The sequence below is a fragment of the Molothrus ater genome, chromosome 29 (genome assembly GCF_012460135.2).
Source record: "Molothrus ater isolate BHLD 08-10-18 breed brown headed cowbird chromosome 29, BPBGC_Mater_1.1, whole genome shotgun sequence".
NCBI classification, from domain to species: domain Eukaryota; kingdom Metazoa; phylum Chordata; class Aves; order Passeriformes; family Icteridae; genus Molothrus; species Molothrus ater.
Window position 1 is genome coordinate 848,869 of NC_050506.2, and position 18,828 is coordinate 867,696.

An 18,828-nucleotide genomic window follows, 5' to 3' on the forward strand; every position below is an offset into this window, starting at 1 on the left:
TTTTTTTTTTAAAAGATGAATTTTCATAACTAAAGGCTCTGTACTTTTATCACCCACGCTTTAAGCTTTCCTGTTCCTTTGGAATTTTGTATTTCTGGTTACCTAAAGGAGAGAGAATTCCCAGGGTTCTGTGTGGGGTTTGCTCTGGAAATGGGATTTTCCTGAATTTACTCCACAGGGCAGAAGGAAGGGGAGGGCACCGGGAATCCACCGGCTCCTGCTTCCCTCCTGGTGCGGCGTTCCCGCAGGATAACCGGGGGATAACCGGGGCCGGAGCCGTGGGATAACCGGGCGATAACCGGGGCCAGACCCGCGGCGTTCCCGGTGGGACCGGGGCCGGGACCCGCGGGATAACCGGGGGATAACCGGGGCCGGGACCCGCGGGATAACCGGGGGATAACCGGGGCCGGGACCCGCGGAATAACCGGGCGATAACCGGGGCCGGGACCCGCGGGATAACCGGGGGATAACCGGGGCTGAGACCCGCGGCGCTCCCGCGGTATAACCGGGGCCAGACCCGCGGCGTTCCCGCGGTATAACCGGGGCCGGACCCGCGGCGTTCCCGCGGTATAACCGGGGCCGGACCCGCGGCGCTCTCGGTGGGAGCCGGGCCCGGCGGCGCCGGGGGCGGGGCCCGTCTGGGGGCTGGCGCCGTGAAAGCGCGGCCGCGATTGGCTGGCGGGGCGAGGCCCGGCTGTCACGGGCGCTGCCATTGGCTGAGGCGCGGCGGCGCCTCACACGCTCCGGCCGCTCCTTTTGTTATTGTAGGGCCGGAGTTGGGAAAGGGCCGAGGGAGCGGGAACGGGACCGGGGAGAGGGAGAGGAGGAGGAGGAGGAGAAAGCTGGGAGCGGGAGGAGAGGGTTGAGAGGAGGAGGAGAGGGCTCAGAAAAAGCGAGGGAGGCTGAGGGAAAGGGCTGACAGGAGAAGGAGGAGGCTGAGGGCGGGAGGAAGGGGCTGAGGGCAGGGCAGGGGGCTCAGGGAAAGGCAGGGGTTGAGGGGTAGGGCAGAGGACTGAGGGAAAGGGCTGAGGGTGGGAGATAAGGGCAGGGGGCTGAGGGGAAGGTGAGGGGCTCAGGGCAGAACAGGGGGCTCAGGGCAGAACAAGGGGCTCAGGGCAGAGCAGGGGCTGAGGGGAAGGCAGGGGCTGAGGGGAAGGCAGGGGCTGAGGGGAGGGCAGGGGCCGAGGGGAAGGCAGGGGCCGAGGGGAAGGCAGGGGCCGAGGGGAGGGCAGGGGCCGAGGGGAAGGCAGGGGCTGAGGGGAGGGCAGGGGCCGAGGGGAAGGCAGGGGCCGAGGGGAAGGCAGGGGCCGAGGGGAGGGCAGGGGCTGAGGGGAAGGCAAGGCTCTGCACACACGGCAGCCCCACCGTGAGCCGGAGGAGATGCGGCGGGAGCCGGGCCGCGAGTGACGGCAGCCGGGGCCGGTGCAGGTGAGTGGAGCCCGAGCCACCCCTGGGGGTCCCCGCTGTGTCCCCTCCTCCTCGAAGCCTGTCACCCCCTCCTTGAAGCGTGTCGCCCCTCAGAACCCCTGCGCTGTCCCCGTCGCCTTCCCGTGGCCCGTGGTGTCCCAGGAACATCCCTAGGGCGAGTTTTGGCGCTGGGATCAGCCCGGGGTTCTCCGGGCAGGGCGATGCGGGGTGAGGACGGGGCCGGGTCTGGCCCCAGTGAGCCTTTTCCCCCAAACCCGAGCGGGCTGAGCTCTGTGGAGGGACGGGAATGGCTCCGACCCTTCCAACCTTCCCTGGAGCAGCCTTGGGATGCTGGGAGGGGGAGCAGGACCCCAGGTCCCCTCTCCCACTGCTTTTAGCCCCAAAACATGAGGCAGAGGATGGGCAGGGAGCAGGGATGAGGTGCCCGGGATGAACCCCAGAGCCCGGCGGGGGGCTCAGGGTCTCACCCCCACCACAGGGAGCCCCACGGGGTCCCTCAGCATCCCTGGACGTGTCCCCATCTTGGAGGAGCCTGGGGACACGCGGGCAGTGCTGGCAGGACACTCAGGCTCCCTCGCAGTCGCAGATAAGGAGCAGAGAGCAGCGTTTGTTGTGTCTGCCGCCATCCCGAGGATTTTCCAAAGCTCTGGCGTGAGCAGGGTCTGGCAGGAAAGGGAGAAGCCGGCAGGGAGAGAATGAGAGGGGTTAAGGAGCGGCGCCAGGCTGGGCTCTGTTTAGTCTGGGCTCGGCGGCGGCTGCGGGAGCGGCTCCATCCCCGTGGCACCGGGCACGGACACAGCCCTGCCCCGTGCCAGGCTGGGGACAGCGCTGCCCCCGAGCCTGATGCCACCATCATCCAGCTCTGCCTGGGGACACCCCGGGTGCCCCTGTAAACTGTGCTCGCTCACCTCACCCCAAGCTGGGGACAAACTCTGGCACCCAGGGAGCGCAGAACGCAGGCTTTGGGTGACATGGCTTTGTCACCTGGAGAGTGCCACCCACCTCCCCGGTGCCAGCGGCTCGGTGTCCCCTGCAGCAGGGTGACCCGCTGGGGACAAACTGGCACTCGGGTCGTGCCATCAACCAGGCTTTGGGTGACGTGGCTTTGTCACCTGGAGGGTGCCACCTTCCCTGGTGCCAGCGGCTCGGTGTCCCCTGCAGCAGGGTGACCCGCGGGGACACGCCATGTCCCTGGGCGGCGACAGCGGCCCCGGCATCGTGCACAGCCTGCTGTGCCACCGGCAGGGAGGGGACAGCGAGGCCTTCGCCCGCCGCGCCATCCAGAGCCTGCTGAGGAAGCTGAAGGAGAAGAGGGACGAGCTGGACGCGCTGGTGGCCGCTGTCACCTCCGGAGGGGCCCAGCCCGGCCAGTGTGTCACCGTGCAGCGAACCCTGGACGGGCGGCTCCAGGTACCCCGGGACACCGGGATGGGCACCCCGGCACGGGGGGGACAGGGGTAAACCCACCCCAGATTAGGGGGTCCTGCCTGTTGGGGTGCCCTGGGTCCCGCGGGAGCGGCTGGGCTGCATCCCCTGCCCGCAGCCCCCTCCCCTCCGCGGCTCCCCCGCACCGCCCTGCCCTGCCCTGCCCTGCCCTGCCCTGCCCGCTGAGTCAGAGTCTGCCGCAGCCGGGGGGAGCGGGGAGGGGGCGTTTGTTATGTCTGGAACCGCGGGGGGACCCCCGGCCTGGCGCCAGCCCCGTGCTGGGGGGGCTGGAGGGGATCCCGGTGTGGGGGATTGGGGGAGATCCCATCGTGGGGGCTTCGGGGGGTCCTGGTGTGGGGGGATCCTGGTGCGGGGACCTGGGGGAGATCCCATTGTGGGGCATTGGGGGGTCCTGGTGTGGGGGAATCCTGGTGCGGGGACTTGGGGGAGATCCCATTGTGGGGGATTGGGGGGTCCTGGTGTGGGGGATTGGGGGCACCCCGGTGTGGGGGGATCCCGGTGTGGAGGCTCAGGGGGATCCCAGTGTGGGGGCTTGGGGGGTCCCAGTGTGGGGGCTTGGGGGTCCCGGTATTGTCACCCTGAGGGGATCCCGCTGTTGTCACCCTGAGGAGATCCCGCTGTTGTCACCCCGAGGGGATCCCAGTGCTGTCACCCCTGGGGTGATCCCGCTGCTGTCACCCCTGGGGTGATCCCGCTGCTGTCACCCTGAGGGGATCCCAGTGCTGTCACCCCTGGGGTGATCCCGCTGTTGTCACCCTGAGGGGATCCCAGTGCTGTCACCCCTGGGGTGATCCCGCTGTTGTCACCCCGGGGAGGATCCCGCTGCTGTCACCCTGAGGGGATCCCAGTGCTGTCACCCCTGGGGTGATGCCGCTGCTGTCACCCCGGGGAGGGGTCCCAGCCCCTCCCTCCCCGTTGGTGTCCCCCTCCCGCAGGTGGCCGGCAGGAAGGGTTTCCCGCACGTCATCTACGCGCGGCTCTGGCGCTGGCCCGACCTGCACAAGAACGAGCTGAAACCCGCCCGCTTCTGCCAATTCGCCTTCGACCTCAAGTGCGACAGCGTCTGTGTCAACCCCTACCACTACGAGCGCGTGGGGACCCCCGGCAGCGGTGAGCCGGGACCCCCGAAATGGGGGGGTCGCCAAGGGGGGGGGGGGGTACCAGCACCCCTAAGCCCCCTCCTCACCTCTCCCGCAGGTCTGAGCATCCCGAGCACAGGTGAGACCCCGGCCCGGGGCGCCCCCGGAGCCAGCCCAGGCCCCCGCCGCGGGTCCCCGTGCCCCCCCATGGTCTCCGGTGTGTGTCCCCCGGCCTCCCCAGTGCCCCCCCCGCGCCCGGTGAAGGAGGAGTTTGTCCATGACTGTGTGCAGATGGAGCTGCCGGCCCCCCCTCGGGACCTGGGGGTCGAGACCCCCGCCCGGCCCCACCGAGCGCTGCCCCCTGAGCCCCCCCGAGTGCCCCCCCGGACCTACCCTGCGCTCCCCATGGCGCCCCAAGGTGAGACCCCCCCCTTAACCCCCACCCTGAGAGGGTTTGGGGCATCGCCCTGAGCCCTTCACTCCACAAGATACAATATATATAGATATATCTATATATAAAAATATAGATATATAAAATATATAAATATATGAAAATATATCTAAAATATGTTAATATATATAAATATATAATACATAAAATAATATATAAATATATAAATATAATATATAAAAATATAATTATATTTTAAATATAAATATATACAAATATATAAATATAATATATAAATATATAGTTATATTTTAAATATAAATATATACAAATATATATATATATAAATTATATATAAATATTTATATATGTATATATAAAAATAACAAATCAAACCTTCTAAAACATAAAATCAACATCTTCCCCCCATCTTCCCCTACAGCGACCCCCCAGGACCCCCTGGGCCACCCCGAGGGCCCCCCAGCACAGAACGGGTACCCCAAACCACCCCAGCACGGTGAGTATGGGGGTACCCCACTGCCCCAAACCCCCTCTGGGGGGGACCCTCCTTATGTCCCCCCGTGTCCCCCTGCAGGTTCACCGCTGAGCTGGAGCCCTGCCACCATCTACACCCCGAGCTTGGGGGGGTCGCAGCCCCCCCTGCCACAGCATCCCGGCAGCCAGGGCCGCCCCCAGCACCAGCCCAGCCACTGCTGTAGGTCTGGGGGGCACTGGGGGAGGGCTTGGGAGGGGTCTTCAAGGTGCTGACCCCCTCTCTACCCCACCCAGGGCCCCCCATGCTCCAGCCCCCCGTGTCCACCCACCCTGGTGAGTGCCCCCCACCCTCCTTAGCACCCATGGGTGCCGTGACCCGCCCAAAAATCCCAATTTTCCCCCGTTCCAGGCCCGGAGTTCTGGTGCTCCATCGCCTACTTCGAGCAGGACGTGCAGGTGGGGGAGATCTTCAAGGTGCCCTCGAGCTGCCCCTCGGTGGTCGTGGATGGATACGTGGACCCCTCGGGGGGCGCCCGGTTCTGCCTGGGGCAGCTCTCGAACGTGCAGCGCTGCGCTGCCAGCGAGAGGGCACGGTGGGTCGGGGGGCACGGGGGGAACGGGGGCAATGGGGGGGATGAGGGGAGGGAGGGCGTGGTGGGCACAGGGGGAATGGGGGGAATGGGGAACATGGGGGGACATGGGGGATGAGGGGGGGAACGGGGGGCATTGGGGGCATTGGGGGCATTGTGGGGTGAGGGGGGCATGGGGGAGATGGGAGGCATGGAGGGCACAGGGGGTGAGAGGGGGCATGGGGGGCACAGGGAGCACGGGGGACATGGTGGGTCCGGGGGCACGGGGAGTGAGAGAGGCATAGGGGGCACAGAGGGCATGGGGAGGCACCAGAAGGTTAAGGGGGCACAGAGGGCATGGGGGGCATTGGAGAGGGTGGGGAGTAATGGGGGGGGAATCAGGCCTGGGAATGGGGCAGGGGCTCACAGGGGCTGTGGGGGTGAAGGATGGGGGGAAAAAAGGGGGATAATCATGGGGGGGGGGGGGGGTTAGAGGATAAATGGGAAAAGGGGGATATGGGGGAAATGGGGGATAGTTAGGGCAGAAGGAGGAAAAGGGGAAAAATCAGGAGAGAGGGGGAAATCGGCGTGATAGGAACGTGAGGAAAAATCATGGGATAGTCAGGGCAAAACAGGGGGCTGGGGGGGTGAAACAGGGGGTCCCGGGGGTCCCGAGGGGGTCCCGAGGGGGTCCCGGGGGGTCCCGGGGGGTCCATGCTGAGGCTCTGGCCAGGCTGCACATCGGGAAGGGCGTGCAGCTGGAGCGGCGAGAGGGCTGGGCAGGTGAACAGGGGATTGGAACAGGTCCTGGGGGGTCCTGAGGGGGCTCGGGGGTCCTGAGGGGGCTCGGGGGTCCTGGGGGGGCTCGGGGGTCCCGAGGGGGTCCATGCTGAGGCTCTGGCCAGGCTGCACATCGGGAAGGGCGTGCAGCTGGAGCGGCGAGGAGAGGGCGATGTGTGGATGCGCTGCCGCAGCGACCACGCCGTGTTCGTGCAGAGCTTCTACCTGGACAGGGAGGCGGGCAGAGCCCCCGGGGACGCCGTGCACAAGGTGTACCCCGGAGCACACATCAAGGTCGGGGTCCCCGGGGGGCTGGGGGGGGGCTGTGCCCGGATTTTTGGGGGTTCTGGGCAGTGGAAGGACCCCAGGGATGGAGGGACGCCCCCAACCCCAAAGGTGCCCTGCTCAGGGGTCCCCCTGTGTGGTGTTTGTAGGGGTTTGAGGATGAGGGAAGAGATGAGAGTGGTGATTTTATGTTTTAGAAGGTTTGATTTATAAAGAAATTAATTTTTAATTTTAATATTTATTTATTTGTTTTATTTTTTATATTTTAATATTTATTTGTTTAATTTTTAAAATTTATTATTTCTTTTTATTTTATATATTCATTTATTTATAAATCAAACCTTCTAAAACGTAAAATATTTATAAATAAATAAATATATTTGATAAATAAATTTATAATATATATTATATATTATAGACATAATATTTATATTATAAATTTATATATATTATATCAAATATATACTTATTTATAAATATATATTTCATTATATATAATATATAATAATATATTTTCTATATTTATTTATATATTATATCAAATATATATTTATTTATATATAGATATCTATTTGATTAATATATAAATTATTTATATATGTATATATTATATTAAAATACTATCAAAATACTAGAAGAAAGGATTTTATTAGAAGGTTAGTTAAGAATAGAAAAGGAATGATGATAAAAGACTCAGACAGTCCAGACAGCTGGATTGTGTTGGTTATTAATTAGAAATAATTACATCAGACCAATCACAGATCTACTTGTTGCATTTCAGAGCAGTAGATAATTATCGTTAACACTTTCTTTTTGAGGTTTCTCAGCTTCTCAGGAGAAAAAAAACCTTAAGAAATCTTAAGGAAAAGCTCTTTAAGGAAAGGATTTTTGATAAACCGTGTGTGTGTGCCCCCCCGGTGTCCCCGCAGGTGTTTGACCTGCGCCAGTGCCACCGGCAGATGCAGCAGCAGGCGGCCACTGCCCAGGCTGCGGCCACTGCCCAGGCGGCCGCGGTGGCCGGGAGCATCCCCGGGGCTGCCTCTGTGGGGGGCATCGCCCCGGCCATCGGTGAGTGACCACAGCGATGCTCAGTCCCTGTACTGAGTGACCACAGCGATGGTCAGTCCTTGTGCTGAGTGACCACAGTGATGGTCAGTCCCTGTGCTGACCCCCCTGAGTGACCACAGCGATGGTCAGTCCCTGTGCTGACCCCCCTGAGTGACCACAGCGATGGTCAGTCCCTGTGCTGACCCCCCTGAGTGACCACAGCGATGGTCAGTCCCTGTGCTGACCCCCCTGAGTGACCACAGCGATGGTCAGTCCCTGTGCTGAGTGACCACAGCGATGCTCAGTCCCCGTGCTGACCCCTCCTGAGTGACCACAGCGATGGTCAGTCCTTGTGCTGACCCCCCTGAGTGACCACAGCAGTGCTCAGTCCCTGTGCTGACCCCCCAGGGCTGTCCCACCACCCAGGACAGGTTGGGACCCCCGTGCTGACCATGTCCCCCCCCCCCCCAGGGCTGTCGGTGGCCGCGGGGCTCGGCGTGGATGACCTGCGGCGCCTGTGCCTCGTTAGGCTGAGCTTCGTTAAGGGCTGGGGGCCCGACTACCCCCGGGCCAGCATCACCTGCACGCCCTGCTGGATCGAGGTGCACCTGCACCGCGCCCTGCAGCTGCTGGACCACGTCCTGCACGCCCTGCCCGACGCCCACGCCTGAATCCTGCAAGGAACGGCCCAAAAAAAAAAGGGGAAAAAAGGCAAAAAAAATGAAGCGAAATGGCAAAAAAATGAAGCGAGATTACAGAAAGTGTGTTGGTTTAACAGTTATTTAATGGATGGGGTTGGTGTTTGTGGCCTGGGTGTAGTGCAGCCCTCGGTGCTGATTTCCACCTCCTGCTTTAACTTTTGTATAAAAATAAACCAAAAAAAAATTTTAAAACGAGGCGAAAGGACCAACAGCGTGTTGTTTTAACCGTTATTTAATGGATGGGGTTGGAATCTGTGGCCTGGCCATGGGAGCGCCTTTGACGGACGTTCAGCAGTGCAGTTGTGCCGCCAGATGCGCCGCCGGATGCGTTTCCAGATGCGCATGCAGCTGTGCCCTTGGGACTACATTTCCCAGCAGCCCTCGCGGCGCGCACCGGAAGCGGCTGCTCTCTATCTCCCCGCGGACTCGGTTTCCCGGCAGGCACCGCGGCGCGCACCGGAAGCGGCCTCTCCCCCTCATCGCGGACTCGGTTTCCCGGCAGCCCCCGCGAGTTAAGATGGCGGCGGGGAGCGGCCCCGGGGCTCGGGAGCTCTTTGCCGAGGGGCTGCTGCAGTTCCTGCGCCCCGCCGTGCGACAGCTCGACCGCCACGTCCACAGCGTCAGGTCCGGGCACCGAGAGCGGCCGGCAGCGGGGCAGGGACGGGCCGGTAGCGGGGAGGGCCGGGCTGCAGGGCTGAGGGGCAGGTGGAGCCGGTGGAGCCGGGGAGGGCTCTTCTGTGGGGCTGAAGGGATTTGGGGGTACGTGAGGGCGAGTTCTGTGGGGCTGAAGGGATTCGGGGGTACGTTAGGGCGAATTATGGGGATGCAGGGGTACGTGAGGGTGAGTTTTGGGGCTGAAGGGATTTTGGGAGTACATGAGGATGAGTTCTGGGGCTAAAGGGCTTTTGGGGTACGTGAGGGTGAGTTCTGGAGCTGAAGGGCTTTGGGGATACTTGAGGGTGAATTTTGGGAATGGAGGGGTAAGTGAGGGTGAGTTTTGGGGCTGAAGGGCTTTGGGGGTGCATGAGGGCTGTTCTGTGGGGCTGAAGGGCTTTGGGGGTGTGTGAAGGTGAATTTTGGGACTGAAGAGCTTTAGGGGTACATGAGGTGGGCAATTTTTGGGCTTGGTGCCTGGGGGGTGCTGGGCACGCAGCTCCCATTTTTGGGGAGGGAATAGAGTTGGATTTGGGGTGTAAATCCCGATTTTTTCCCCATCCCCTTCCCCAGGGAGAGCCAGGTGGAGCTGCGGGAGCACATCGACAGCCTGGCCACAGGTGAGCCAAACCCTGGGGGAGTCACCCCCGTCCCCCCCATCAACCTGAGGGGGGACAGGGGGCTCACCCAAGCCTCTCCCCAGAGCTCTGCCGCATCAACGAGGACCAGAAAGTGGCTCTGGACCTCGACCCCTACGTGAAGAAGCTGCTGAACGCCCGGCGCCGCGTGGTGCTGGTCAACAACATCCTGCAGAACGCCCAGGTGAGGGGGGAACAGGGAAATGGGGGGTCCCAGAGCCCCCCTCAGGTGCTGACACGTGATTTTTGTGATTTTTGTGATTTTTGTGATTTTTGTCCCGCCCAGGAGCGGCTGAGGAGGCTGAACCACAGCGTGGCCAAGGAGACGGTGAGGAGGAGAGCCATGCTGGAGGCTGGGGGCTACCAGGGCAAGTGACCAAGTGACCAAATGACCAGCCAGGAGAGCAGGTGACCAGCCAGGGGACGGAGCAGGGATTGCTGTTGCTCCCAGCTCAGGAATTGAGGGGATGTCCCCCCCATCACCTGCAGCTGAGGGACTTGGGACACTCCGAGCCAGAATCCCGGATTTGTGGGCGCTGGAATAAAAGTGACTGAGAGTTTGTGATGATGTTCCCATGTCCCTGAGGGGCTTTGGGGACAACAGAGGTGCTGCCAGGGGGGGGCTGGGCACCTCCAGGTTGGATTTGGACACCCCCAGGTGGAATTTGGGGGGCACAGGTGGGGTCTGGGCACCTCCAGGTGGAATTTGGGAGGCACAGGTGGGGTCTGGGCACCTCCAGGTGGAATTTGGGGGGCACGGGTGGGGTCTAGGCACCTCCAGGTGGAATTTGGGGGGCACAGGTGGGGTCTGAGCACCTCCAGGTGGAATTTGGGGGGCACAGGTGGGGTTTGGGCTGCTCCAGGTTGGATTTGGACACCCCCAGGTGGGGTTTGGACTGCCCCAAGTGGGGTCTGAGCAGCTCCAGAATGGATTTGGACACCCCCAGGTGGAATTTGGGGGGCACAAATGGGGTCTGGGCACCTCCAGGTTGGATTTGGACACCCCCAGGTGGAATTTGGGACGCACAAATGGGGTCTGGGCACCTCCAGGTTGGATTTGGGAGGCTCAGGTGAGGTCTGGGCTGCCCCAAGTGGGATTTGGACACCCCCAGGTGGAATTTGGGAAGCCCAGGTGGGGTTTGGGCTGCCCCAAGTGGGGTCTGGGCAGCCCCAGGTGGTTCCTTCAAGTTCTGGATCCTTCTCCTGCTGCTCCACGTGCCCCAATCCCACCTGTCCCACACGGATCTGAACAAGCAGGACACGCTGGAAAGGGGGGACACTTTAATGTGCAACGTACAAAACAGGGACAGGGCACAGGGACCCCCGGGCTGGTGTCCCCTCACCTGCTGCAGGTGGCACAGGTGTCACTCCTGCGTCTCCATGCTCTCCTCTTCCTCCCCTGCCGCCGGCTCCTCCTGGTTCTCCTCCTCTTCCTCCCCTTCCTTCTTCTCCGGGGGTTTCTCGTACGCTTTTTCCGACGGCGTCACGATCACCCCGTCCCACGTGGACATCTCAGAGGCCAGGTCTGCCCCAGGAGGTGACACTGGGGACCTTCTCAAGGTGACACCGGCCCCGGCCCCACCCTGACGCCCCCCCCAAACCCCACTCACAGCTGGCGTCCCCCTCCTGCCCCAGGATTTTCCGGTATCCTCCGTGGGACAGGATGCGCACGAGGGTCTGGGCGGTGTAGCACACCATGTCCTGCCGACGGGGAGGGCTCAGTGTGGGGACAGGGGACCCCCAAAAGAGCCCCCCCTGTCCTTCTGGGGACCCCTGCTCACCTGCTGCTCCAGCGTCATCACCGTGTGCACGCGGAAGTTGCCGCTCTCGCACGGATCCGTGATGCCCACGGAGCCGGGCAGGAAGAGCCCGGCCGCCAGGATCTGGAGGCAGCGCCTGCAACGGGGAAAATCTGGGTTAAAAATGGACCCTTTCAGCAAAAAAAAAAAAATCAGCACCAGGAAATCCCTGCTGGAGGAGAGCTGGATTCATCTCCTGGTCAAGCCGTGAGATTCCAATGGTTTTGTCAGGAAAATAAATGGAACCTCAAAGGGAAAACCCCACCAGGAAATCCCAGTTGGATTTATCTCCCAGTCAGCCGTGAGATTCCAGCGGTTTTACCAGGAAAATAAATGGAACCTCAAAGGGAAAACACCACCAAGAAATCCCTGCTGGAGGAGCTGGATTTCCCAGTCAACCCGTGAGATTCCAATGGTTTTGTCAGAAAAATGGAACCAGAAAGGGAAAACACCAGAGCTGGATTTGTCTCCCGGTCAGCTCGTGAGACTCCAGTGGTTTTATCAGGAAAATGGAACCAAAAAGGGAAAACCCCACCGGGAAATCCCAGTTGGAGGAGTTGGGTTTATTTCCCAGTGAGCCCTTGAAATTCCAATGGTTTTATGAGGAAAACACCACCAGGAAATCCCAGCTGGAGGAGCTGGATTTATCTCCCGGTCAAGCCGTGAGATTCCAGTGGTTTTGTCAGGAAAATAAATGGAACCTCAAAGGGAAAACCCCACCAGGAAATCCCAGTTGGATTTATCTCCCAGTCAGCCCATGAAATTCCAATGGTTTTACCAGGAAAATGGAACCACAAAGAGGGAAAACCCCACCAGGAAATCCCAGCTGGATTTATCTCCCAGTCAGCCCATGAAATTCCAGTGGTTTTATCAGGAAAAATGGTTTTATCCCACAAGGGGAATTTCTGGAAAGGAAACACCGCAGACCTGTAGGCGATGTTGAGGGCCAGGGGCTGTCGGGTGGGATTGTTCATCACGGCGTAGTGGCCCTGCAGAGGAGAGGAGCAGCAATTAGAAGAATCCAGCCTGGGACACCAATCCCAGCTCCCCAGGATCAGGATCAGGATCGTGACCACGTCGGTGACCCCACCAGCAGGTCCAGGATCCAGGGCGTGAGCGGCTCGAAGCCGGGGAAGCGAATCCTCAGGTCCTTGAGCAGCCGGATCAGAACCTTCACCCTGCAGCAGAGGCAGGAGGAGGCTCAGGCCCACACCAGGCCCGTGCTCTGTGTTCTTGGGAATGGGGATCTGGATCCAGAACCAGGATTAGGATCCAGAACCAGGACTAGGATCCAGAACCAGGACCGGAATCCAGAACCAGGACTAGGATCCAGAACCAGGATCGGAATCTAGAACCAGGACTAGGATCCAGAACCAGGACTAGGATCCAGAACCAGGACTGGGATCCAGAACCAGGCTCAGAATCTAGAACCAGGACTAGGATCCAGAACCAGGACTGGGATCCAGAACCAGGACTAGGATCCAGAACCAGGACTGGGATCCAGAACCAGGATCAGAATCCAGAACAAGGACTAGGATCCAGAACCAGGACTAGGATCCAGAACCAGGACTGGGATCCAGAACCAGGCTCAGAATCCAGAACCAGGACTAGGATCCAGAACCAGGACTAGGATCCAGAACCAGGATCGGAATCCAGAACCAGGATCAGAATCCAGAACCAGGACTAGGATTAGAATCCAGAACCAGGACTAGGATTAGAATCTAGAACCAGGACTAGGATCCAGAACCAGGATCAGGATCCTGAACCAGGACTGGGATCCAGAACCAGGATTAGGATCCAGAAGGAGGATCTGGACGCAGAAGGAGGATCTGAACTCAGATTGACAATTTGGGTCCAGAAGGAAGATCTGGACCCAGACTGAGGATCTGGACCCAGAAGGAGGATTCAGACCCACACCGAGGATTCAGCCCCACATTGAGGATCCAGCCCCACACTGAGCATCCAGCCCCAGACCGAGGGTCCAGCCCCACACCGAGGATCCAGCCCCACACTGAGCATCCAGCCCCAGACTGAGCATCCAGCCCCAGACTGAGGATCCAGCCCCACATTGAGGATCCAGCCCCACACGGAGGATCCAGCCCCACATTGAGCATCCAGCCCCACAGTGAGCATTCAGCCCCAGACTGAGGATCCAGCCCCACACTGAGGATCCAGCCCCAGACTGAGGATCCAGCCCCACACCGAGGATCCAGCCCCACATTGAGCATCCAGCCCCAGACTGAGGATCCAGCCCCACACCGAGGATCCAGCCCCACACCGAGGATCCAGCCCCACACCGAGGATCCAGCCCCACATTGAGGATCCAGCCCCACATTGAGCATCCAGCCCCACACCGAGGATCCAGCCCCACAGTGAGCATTCAGCCCCACAGTGAGCATTCAGCCCCACACCGAGGATCCAGCCCCACACCGAGGATCCAGCCCCACACCGAGGATCCAGCCCCACACCGAGCATCCAGCCCCACATTGAGGATCTAGCCCCACATTGAGGATCCAGCCCCACACCGAGCATCCAGCCCCACACCGAGGATCCAGCCCCCAGCCCCGTGCCCGCACTCACGTGGACTGCGAGGCGTTCTCCTCGAACCACCGCGCGTGCCGGATGGCGGCCAGGGCGCTCTGCAGCACCTTGATGTCCACTGCGAGGGGCAGAAATTCCCGGTTTCCCCAGCCACCCCAGGGCACCGCGGGTGCTCCGGGCAGGCAGCGGGGCCGGGCACTCACGGTGCAGCTCCGGGTCCAGCTTGCGCAGGTTGGGCGGCACCGTGGTGATCAGGATCTTCACCGTGGCGTCGGCTGAGCTGATCTCAAAGCCGGTCTCGTTGGTCAGCATGGTCAGGACTGTGGGGAAAGAGCAGGAATTGTGGCTGGAGGGACCAGGAATGGCCACGGATCACAGCCAGGGCGCGGCTGTGTCGCTGCAGGACGTGAAACAGCACAAGCGCGCGCGCCGCTGCTCTGAAGGGGAAGGGAAAAGGGAAATTGAATTTCTGGCTCCAGAAAATAAACTCTGACGCCAAAATTTACAATGCCAAAATTTACCTGTCACAATCCCAAATTTTACCTGTCACAATCCCAAATTTTACCTCTTTCAATCCCAAATTTTACCTGTTAAAATCCCAAAAGTTACCTGTCACAATCCCAAAATTTACCTCTCACAATACCAAAATTACCTGTGACAATCCCAAATTTTACCTGTGACAATCCCAAAATTTACCTGTCACAATCCCAAATTTTACCTGTTAAAATCCCAAAAGTTACCTGTCACAATCCCAAAATTTACCTCTTACAATACCAAAATTACCTGCGACAATCCCAAATTTTACCTGTTACAATCCCAAATTTATCCATTATAATCCCAAAATTTACCTTTGACAATCCCAAAATTTACCTGTGACAATCCCAACATTTACCTGTTACAATCCCAACGTTTACCTGTTACAATCCCAAAATATTTCCACTTTTCCAAGAGCGGCAGTGCATTGGAGGGGTGACAGTGCCACCTCTCCAATCCCACTGCACAAACCAAGAGCCCATCAAACTTCCCCTCCTCCATAAAAGAATGCAAAACAATGAGTTATTTACAGGAAGCGTGCGAGAAAGTTTGCTAAAATAATGTAAACGTCAGAAGGCTTAGAAAATCTTAAAAAAATCTTTAAAAAAATCTTAAAAAATCTTAAAAAAATCTTTTAAAAAATCTTTAAAAAGTCTTTTAAAAATCTTTTAAAAAATCTTTAAAAAATCTTTAAAAAATCTTTAAAAATCAGGGTGACACGGCCTCACCTTCGCTGGGGTCCTGCGCTCTCAGGCTCTCCACCACCTTGTTCCCCAAGGCTGCCACAGCTTCCACTGGGAAAAAGGAGAGGAAAAGGAGGAGGAGAAGGGTTGGAGGAAGGCCTGGCACCGAAGGTTTGTGTGGCCCCACCCAGGTGGCACTCACAGGTGGGCAGGATCTTCAGGATCACCACCAGGTCTGCCACGTTGTGCCCCGTCGTCATCGTCCCCTTCTTGTAGGAGCCCACCTGGCGAACCTCCTCGATTTGCTGGTGGAAAAACCCAAAATCCAAGGAATTCAACCCATATCCTGCATTTGAGGGCTCAGCATTGAGCCTGAGCCCACCCTGTAGGAGCCCACCTGGCAAACCACCAGAAAAACCCAAAATCCCAGGAATTCAACCCAAAAGCCACATTTGGGGCTCAGCATTGAGCCTTAACCCAGTCTGGGTTCTTGGAGGAGCCCACCTGGTGAACCTCCTTGATTTGCTGGTGGAAAAACCCAAAATCCCAGGAATTCTACCCATATTCTGTGTTTAGGGGCTCAGCATTGAGCCTGAGCCCACCCTGTAGGAGCCCACCTGGTGAACCTCCTCAATTTGCTGGTGGAAAAACCCCAAAATCCAAGGAATTCAACCCATATCCTGCATTTGAGGGCTCAGCATTGAGCCTGAGCCCACCTGGTGAACCTCCACAATTTGCTGGTGGAAAAACAGCCCAAAATCCCAGGAATTCAACCCAAAAGCCACATTTGGGGCTCAGCATTGAGCCTTAACCCACTCTGGGTTCTTGTAGGAGCCCACCTGGCGAACCTCCTCGATTTGCTGGCGGAAAAACCCAAAATCCCAGGAATTCAACCCATATCCTGTGTTTAGGGGCTCAGCATTGAGCCTTAACCCACCCAGGGTTCTTGTAGGAGCCCATTTGGCAAACCTCAATTTGCTGGTGGAAAACCAACCCAAAATCCCAGGAATTCAACCCACAATCCACATTTAGGGACTCAGCATGGAACCCTAACCCACCCTGGGCCAGGAGCATTTTCCAGTCCCACCACCCCGGAGCTGTGTTCCCCATCTCTGCACTCACCACCTCAAACGTTCCTGGCGCCACAATTAAATTGTCGATGACGTTGTTGATCTTGGTCACCAGGGACAGGATGGAAGCCTGGAAAGGAAAATTATCCAGGAATAACCCCATTTACACAGCAAAAAAAAAATCCATATCATTCCCCACGAATCTCCCCCCAAAAAAAAACTAGTTCCAGAGAACTCATTAATTTTCAGGCTATTCCTGAAGAAGTTTGGATTCCCCCAGCCCCAGATCTTGAGGATTTGGGGGAGTTTTGGGCAGGGCACCTGCTCGGCAGCGGTGGGGGCCAGGTCCTGGTTCCTCTTGAGCAGCGCCTCGCTGAAGGCTGTCTCATCTGCAGCGGGCTTGACACGGGGAAAAGCCATCTCACACTGCAACAGGACACAATTCCCACCTGGAATCCACCCTGCCAGCCCCAGGAGCTGCTCTCAGAGGGGTTTGTTACGCTTAACCAAGAATTTAGTAGGTTTATTAAAGGATTTATTCAATTAACTCGTTAAATCCCCGTTGGCTGCGGGCCTTGGGGTCCAGAGGGCAGAAACTCAGGGAATAAATTTACTTGTTAAAATCCCAAAATTTACCTGTCACAATCCCAAATTTTACCTTTGACAATCCCAAATTTTACCTCTTACCAACCCAAACTTACCTGTTACAATCCCAAACTTTGCCTGTCACAATCCCAAAATTTACCTATTAAAATCCCCAATCCCGGAGTGACTTCTGTCATTCTTCCTCCCGTTTTCCCACTTCCAACAATATAAAAACCCCCTAAATGTGGGGGGTTTTTTTAACCAAACCACAGCATTTTTAGGGAATTTATTCAGTTCAACCCGAACCCCACAAATCCGGGCTTGGGGGGATCGTTAACTGTGGAAAAATCACGGAAAAATCCCAGAAAATTCCCAGTAAACCTCGGAAAATCCTGGAAAAATCCCAGAAAATTCCCAGTAAATCCCGGAAAATTCCCAGAAAATTCCTGGTAAAATCCCAGAAAATTCCTGTTAAAATCCCGGAAAAATCCCGGAAAAATCCTGGAAAAATCCCGGTAAATCCCGGGGGTTACTCACGACATAGAAATCGAAGGGGATGTGGGGCACAAAGGGCCGGAACCTACAGGGCACAAAAAAACCCCAAAATCACTCCCGGAGCCCCGGGACCCCCCTCCCGCCCCTCTGGGACCGGCCCGGGGCTCCCGCGGCACCGGAGCCGTCCCGGGACTCGCCTGGAACCGAAGCGGCCGCCGCGGCCGCGGCCTCGATCGCCCCTGCGGGGAGAGAACGGGAGCGGCGCTGATCGGGGGGATCCGAGCGCCGGGACCGCTTCACCTGTCCCGGTGCTGCCCCTCCCGGTGCCCCCCGGTCCTTTCCCGGTCCCCTCCCGGTGCTCCCCGGTCCTTTCCCGGTCCCCTCCCGGTCCTTTCCCGGTGATCCCCGGTGCTCCCCGGTCCCTTCAAGGGTCCCTCCACCCCCGGTTTCGGTGCTGGTCTCCCCATCCCCGCTTCCCCGTGGTCCTGCCCCTCCCGGTGCTCCCTCCCCTGGTCCCTTCCCGGTTCCTCTCCCGGTCCCTTCCCGGTGCTCCCCGGTCCCTTCCCGGTGCTCCGTGGTGCCTCCCCGGTGCTCCGCGCCCGCCTCCCCCGGTCCCTCCCCGGTGCTCCCCGGTCCTTCCCCGGTCCCCCCACCCACGGTCTCGGTGCTCGTCTCCCCCATCCCCGGTTCCCCTTGGTTCGCCCCGTTCCCCACCCCGCTCCCGGTCTCTCCCGGTCCCGCGGCCCCCCCCAGTCCCGGTTGCTCCCGGTGCCCGTCCCCCCCCCGTCCCCGTGATCCCCCCAGTCCCAGTTCTCCCTCCACTTCCCTCCTTTCCTCCCCTATCCCGGTATCCCCTAATCCCGGTATCCCCCGGTCCCCACCTCATGTCGCCGTCGCCGCCGCCGTTCCCGACAATGAAACGCCGCTCGCAGACCCCGCAGCAACCCGCCCGCTCATTGGCCGCCGCTCTCCCTCATCCCGCCCCTGGCGGGCCCTTCTCCAGCAACCATTGGTGAAGCGGTGCGTCAATCAGAGCGGGAGGCGGCCAATGGCGGCGCGCGCCGGGCGGCCGCTGGAGGGGGCGCGGAGCCCATGAATGGAGCGCGCGTGCCACGGCTATAAAGCTGCCGGCAGGGAACGGTACGCGGCAGCAGAGTGGCGCAGCGGGAGCGTGCTGGGCCCATAACCCAGAGGTCGATGGATCGAAACCATCCTCTGCTAGCTCAGCTTTTTCCTTCCACGTGAGGTTTGTTTAATATTTTTTATTTGCTACGTTGAGTTCTTAACGCTTTCCCGATGCTTGCCCAGGCTTGGCTCGCCTGCTGGCGAGCCGGCAGCAGCGTGGGGTTATCGGTGTCACGGGTGCACGGGTGTCGCCCCACCCGAGACACCGATAACCCGGACGCGGCCGGACCATTGCACGCGTCCCCGCAATCAAGCGCGTCCCCCCGTGTGTGTCCCCAACCTCTGCCCGTGTCCCCCGAGCGCTGCCAGTGCCGCTCAACCCCCGAGTGTCACCTCCAGAGTCACCCTCCTACTGCCGTGGGGCTGCCGTGACCCCTCCGCGGGGCAGAACCTCCCACGGAGGTGCGGGGCCAGAGGTGTCCG

At 58.9% G+C, this 18,828-nt stretch overlaps 3 protein-coding genes and 1 non-coding gene across 4 annotated transcripts; 3 read left to right on the forward strand and 1 right to left on the reverse strand.

Moving 5' to 3' along the window:
- The first annotated feature begins 1,329 nt into the window (after positions 1–1,329).
- On the forward strand, positions 1,330–8,430 carry LOC118695896 (mothers against decapentaplegic homolog 4-like). The gene is made up of 12 exons (XM_054517617.1): positions 1,330–1,428; positions 2,590–2,838; positions 3,810–3,984; positions 4,072–4,092; positions 4,195–4,371; positions 4,787–4,861; positions 4,940–5,059; positions 5,134–5,172; positions 5,249–5,432; positions 6,314–6,482; positions 7,403–7,541; positions 7,992–8,430. The coding sequence occupies exons 2-12, from the start codon at positions 2,614–2,616 to the stop codon at positions 8,189–8,191; spliced, it is 1,524 nt and encodes a 507-aa protein (XP_054373592.1). The 5' UTR covers positions 1,330–1,428; positions 2,590–2,613; the 3' UTR covers positions 8,192–8,430.
- Positions 8,431–8,724: 294 nt separating this feature from the next.
- Positions 8,725–10,078, forward strand: SNAPIN (SNAP associated protein). Its single transcript, XM_036397967.1, has 4 exons — positions 8,725–8,845; positions 9,449–9,495; positions 9,579–9,697; positions 9,800–10,078. The coding sequence occupies exons 1-4, from the start codon at positions 8,739–8,741 to the stop codon at positions 9,887–9,889; spliced, it is 363 nt and encodes a 120-aa protein (XP_036253860.1). The 5' UTR covers positions 8,725–8,738; the 3' UTR covers positions 9,890–10,078.
- Positions 10,079–10,772: 694 nt separating this feature from the next.
- Positions 10,773–18,168, reverse strand: ILF2 (interleukin enhancer binding factor 2). Its single transcript, XM_036397877.2, has 14 exons — positions 18,102–18,168; positions 17,418–17,459; positions 17,263–17,305; positions 16,462–16,566; positions 16,193–16,270; positions 15,273–15,375; positions 15,116–15,181; positions 14,057–14,173; positions 13,893–13,971; positions 12,403–12,490; positions 12,240–12,301; positions 11,295–11,409; positions 11,124–11,214; positions 10,773–11,038 (listed from the first exon to the last, which is right to left on the reverse strand). Exons 1-14 carry the CDS (start codon positions 18,104–18,106, stop codon positions 10,878–10,880), a joined length of 1,155 nt encoding a protein of 384 aa, XP_036253770.1. The 5' UTR covers positions 18,107–18,168; the 3' UTR covers positions 10,773–10,877.
- Positions 18,169–18,369: 201 nt separating this feature from the next.
- On the forward strand, positions 18,370–18,441 carry TRNAM-CAU (transfer RNA methionine (anticodon CAU)). The gene has a single exon. It is a non-coding gene; the product is annotated as a tRNA-Met (tRNA).
- Positions 18,442–18,828: the final 387 nt, after the last annotated feature.